Raw genomic sequence first — 5,261 nt, forward strand, 5'->3', positions numbered from 1 at the left:
GACCCCGTCAAAGAGGGAAATTAAAATTTCTCAGAGGACGGAACGTTTGTAACCGTAGACGACAAATTGACGGGAAGTGAAACGGTTACAATGATTTATGAAGGTTTTTGAGAGACTGGCAAAGAGGACAGGGCGTAAGGGTCTCAGTGGTCCGACTTGCATCCGGAGAGCAATCGAAGAACGATAATAATCTGTGACGCGGGGTAGACAACGGTCTAAAACTCTCTTTATTCCGTCGGGTCCGAGATACTTTGGGTGGGCTTTTCTTCGTTGTGTATCGTACTAACACATTAAAAATTAATTTGGTTTTGATATTCCGGGAATCCTACTTAAAATTCTTGGCACTTGCGTACCAGGTACACAAACAAAACATCGTAATTATTTATTTAAATTTTTTTTTTAGGACTACGGGCCCGGTGCTAAAAAAAGAGGGCTAAGAGCTACGAAACTTTTTTAGTTCAACTAGCCGAGGCTAGGGGCTAGGTGCACTTAGCTAGCCTGTAGAGATGTTGATATGGTTATTCTTTATGGTGCTGGGTGGTATAAGGCCAAAAGAATAACAGCCAAGATAGCTGAATTCATCGCGTTGGATGACAAGCCGTTATCTGTTACCTTTTTTTTCTCTTAATGCATTACATAAAGATCGGATCGGGAAAAATCGGTATCGGCAGATTGTCAAAATCAAATGATCGGAATCGGATGGGGAGCAAAAAAAGGTGATCGGGACATCCCTAGTTAAGGGGTCCTTGGTATGAAAAAGTTTGAGAAACACTGCTCTAAAGTGTTTTCTTTAACAGAAACAGCAAACTCTTAATTAAAAAAAAAAACGAATAAAGTGATGCCTCAGTGTTAAATTCAACGTTTACATAATATTTTCGGTCAATGGTATCTACTTGAACTGTGAAGTGTTCTCTGTACCTTCCAGTCCACTTGGTCTGAGACACTCCTGAGACTTCCTGGAAGGTAGAGTCTGCCAAGCTGGGGGGGGCGGCCTGGGTGGAGGTCCTCCGCTGGGAGGGGGTGGGCGAGAGGGAGGAGGCTTCTTGGTGCTTGCTACAATGTCTGGTTCCGCTGTGAATTGCCGCGGGGGTTTCAGAGGACCAGAGGAGTCCGAGTCAGCCGACCCATCTGCGAATGGGACCTGGTCTAAGATATCTGCAGGTCTGTGCCCCCACTCCCCCTCACCATCCACCCCAGCCCCCCCAGGGTGACTCCGTCTGACGGTGCTGGTGATGTCTGGGGGCTGAACGCTTTCTTGAGAGCCGACTGATAGCCCTGGGAGGTCTGCGGGTTCAGGTATGGAGCATGCTCCGTTTGTTGCAGCACTTTCCTGTTGATCCTCTGGCCTCTCCACAGGTTGAGGTTGGACAGCCGGCGCTGCTAGCCCCGCAGGAACTTCCTGAGCATTATCCTCTTCCTCCGCCTCCGGTTCTGCTCTCACATCAACATGAAGCTGATCCAACAGCTCAGCCACCTCGGCCACTTCACCAGCACTTCCCTTTTGACTCTCCTCAATGATGCTATCAATGATCTTTGAGGAAGAGAAAAACAAAAACAGATACTATGATGCAAGTTCCCAATACAACAGAAATATGTCAAAGATCATATGTATTTATGAAATCCACACTGCCATACACTATATTCCAAAAGTAACAAAATATGATGAAATCTCCATGTTATCATAGATCACACAGAAATAGGGCCATTCAATTAAAAACCATACCAGTAGGGGATCATCTGACTGATTCTCGGATGCGGCCACTCCGCAACTCACATCTTGTGCAGCGTTTACTGGTCTCTGTGAAAGCTGTTCAGAAAACTATTTTAAGACACTACAATACATACAAGAAAGGAAATAACACATCTCACATGCTAGCTTTGAATAACATCAAGGCGAAGCCACAAAAACCGACTTGCGAACTCACAAAGCAATATTCTTCTTTAAACTTTCCAAAAGTTCTAGTTTTTCACTTTCATTATTTCATTTGATGCAGACATTGAGTGACTGATTGTGATCAAATTCCCGGCTTTTCATGCTAGTTTTAACTATGCATGAAACACTTTCTTTTTATACAAATTCACTTTCCTGCAAACTCAATGTTTTCAGTTCTCTTAAACACAGGGCTAATGCTGGTCCGTGAGCAGTTTCACTCCTGGTTCCATTCCGATATCACTTCAGTATTGTGTTGCAGATAAAGCAGTACATCTACGCTATATCTCGTAAGGGACAAAGCGTAATTTGAATGTCAGTTGTAACTGGCTGTGTGGGAACAACGTGCAGAGCAACCAGGCCGGATTATATATTTACATAATAACTGTCAGTAAGAAGCTGATATGTTGCCAATGGATGAGTATTCACAGTTAATGACTCATTAATAAAACAAGGCTGTTTCTCACACAGGGTATAAATAGTTTAACATGAATTCACTTAAGGTGGGCGCAGCATTAACGAAAGCTACAAACACTGCATTCACCTCTATATAATTAGCCACTGTAGGGTTCAGTTCCAACAGTCCTACTAGGGCTGCTCAATTAATCGTATTTGAATCGCAATTACGATTTTGGCTTGCAACGATTATGAAAACAACATAATCGAAATAAAACGATTTTTCTTTTTTTTAATTATTGGTTTTTCAGTTGAATTATACTTAAAGTTCAGGGTAATCAACTGTTAAAAACATACTGTTCAACATTTTTTTTTCAATAAATGGATGTTTTCAAAGTAAATGGATATTAGATTTTAATAATCATGATATCAATTATTGACCCAAATAATCGAGATTATGATTTTTGCCATAATCGAGCGTCCTACCTACCTCCAAAACTAACAATCATATGATATATATCTGGCAAAAAATAACTAGTTTCAATCTACCTCAATACTCAACAAAGGATTTGAAAATAATATGATCTAAATTGTTTTACTTTAAATTAATCTAATTTAAATGAATGTATTAGCATGTATTATGATGTATTAACATTTTCCACATCATTTCCAAGCCTTGGTAACACTGAAAATACTGAAAAAGTTAGAATAATCAGTCCAATAGCAACTCCGCAAACAGTGCCTTGTTTCAACAGTGACTGCGCTTAGATAAACATACCTTGGGAGAAGGAATGAAAAACTTTGCAGGTGACCTAGAAAAACACAAGGGGAGAGTGAAAAAAAAAAAGTAATCCTTATTATGTAATTATTCTGGAAATTCTGAAAGCAATTCACAGACAAGAATGGTATTCACTTCACTGGTGTTAGGGACGTTATTTAGTAAGCAAATGCATTCAGATGCTGCTAAAAGGTCAATAAATAGTTTTTGTTCTGAACTTGATAATAAGTAATAAGTACTAGTAAAAAAAGAGCAGCTAGATTTACCAAAATGATTCATGTCATGCATGTGTTATCAACTGACCATTCATTGCATGGTAGCCTTTACAATGTACAATTACTGAAAAAGCAAATACTTATAATTTACAAATGACAGAAAGTCCAGAGGGCAGCTTCACAGTTTCACCTTGTTGTAATACAAGATAAATGCTAATAACTGATTTAATGGGTCATCATAAATAAGTAGGACTCCTATCATTATTTGGAAAACAGCCAATGTTTCCTGGTTTATTTTGACTTCAGTCGATACAACCACCAGCCAGCCAAAACACCGAGCTAACACAATGACACCTAGAAAAATATAGTTGGTGTTACAATAAGCAATGTTTTTAAAATTAAATTCACAATCTAATCTCTGGAATAACATCATGTGACTTGTTAAGGTTGACTCTCTCTGCACTTACATTAAACTGCAAGTGAACTTAGGTATCCAACACATTTTATTGGTTTATATACAGGATTTACAGGACAGTATTTAGCAGCGACTAGAGGCTCTGATGCAGTTCAGTATATAACATTATCATTTAGCAAAGTTATCTTTAGCTTTCATTACTAACGGTTGCTTGTAAGTTGTTTGATTCTTATAACCTAGCATGACACATTAAGCAGACAAGCGTATGCATTGGACACTTTTATGTGAAGTCAAGTTATGAAAATGTAAAGTTTCCTTACACTTTTGGAGATGGAGTAAAGTGAACGTCCTCAGGAGCATCATAGAATTCCTCGGTGTCACTTGTATCTGACGCCATGCTAACATGAATTTAGCTTACGAGCTACTCAAATATAGTCGCCAGGCAGCTGTTTAAAAGCCTAACCTGCGAATCAAAGTGCCACACACATGCACTTGTCCTCTCTGTGTGTGTATTATAATTTAAAATACTTTCCCCCGGGGTCGTCAACCACTTTTTCTGTCCAACGTCACGGCATAACGTTACAGTATGCTAGTCAAAATGCTAGGCTAACAAATGTAATCTACTGGCACGGCGGACCAACGCCTACTGCTGCTAGCTTTCTACCCTCTTATAAATCTGTCTCCTTCACAGCACAGTATTCTCTATGAAAGCACCAATAAAGCGCGTTTTTACAACAGCATAATACTTGGTCAGCTGTCAAGCTAACGGAGACAGTGACCCGCGTCATAAACAAACCAGAAACACAAAAAAAAACATATGAACGAGGGTGAATCAAAGGGCGGGGCTGGGGGGCTCTCTTCTTCTCCCTCACTTATATTACATGGTTTGTATGATTCTGTAATATCACTGCCCACTACTGGATTCTTTGAGGAAAAGCAAGCAGGAAAATCGGGAAAAAAAACAGGGATGGGCTGTTATCATGTGACTTGGGATGCTGGGTATGAAGAAAGGAGATTTTTATTATAAGATTGCACACAAAACAATTGGCAAATAAGCCAATCACTATTTGAAAATAAAAAACACAAAAAAATCGATCTATCTATCTATATATCTCTAATCTATCTATCTGTCTATCTATCTATCTATCTTTCTATGTATCTACCTGTCTATCTATGTATCTATCTATACATCTATTTATCTATCTATCTATTTATCTATTTATCTATCTATCTATCTATCTATATATATATATATATTTATCTATCTATCTATCTAATCCATCTTAATATATCCATTTATCTATTCATGTATTCATGATCAAACCTTCCATAATCCACTTTTATCTCGCTCTATACCTCAGAAACCTGCAGATGAAATGCTGTTGTGGGTCTTCCTCATCTTGGATCTTGCAGTGGTCATGCATACATATTTATTTCACAGTTCAAACACAGCCTCCTTCACTAGCAGGATCCATTTCTTGGAAAAAATAGAAATAGACGATTCAAATTGAATCAATTTTGTATTGT

The 5,261-nt window shown here is 38.8% G+C and overlaps 1 protein-coding gene across 1 annotated transcript in view; it reads right to left on the reverse strand.

Annotated features, from left to right (window-relative positions):
* The window catches only part of LOC104946900 (WD repeat-containing protein 44-like), a 27,064-nt gene extending 22,494 nt beyond the window's left edge, over positions 1-4,570 (reverse strand). The window contains 4 exon segments of the mRNA XM_010772805.1: positions 919-1,531; positions 1,724-1,807; positions 3,105-3,138; positions 4,055-4,570. Coding sequence (XP_010771107.1) covers positions 919-1,531; positions 1,724-1,807; positions 3,105-3,138; positions 4,055-4,131 — 808 coding nt within the window. The 5' untranslated portion in view covers positions 4,132-4,570.
* Positions 4,571-5,261: the final 691 nt, after the last annotated feature.

Source organism: Notothenia coriiceps, unplaced genomic scaffold, assembly GCF_000735185.1.
Source record: "Notothenia coriiceps isolate Sejong01 unplaced genomic scaffold, NC01 NC01_scaffold00011614, whole genome shotgun sequence".
In the NCBI taxonomy this organism is placed as follows: Eukaryota; Metazoa; Chordata; class Actinopteri; order Perciformes; family Nototheniidae; genus Notothenia; species Notothenia coriiceps.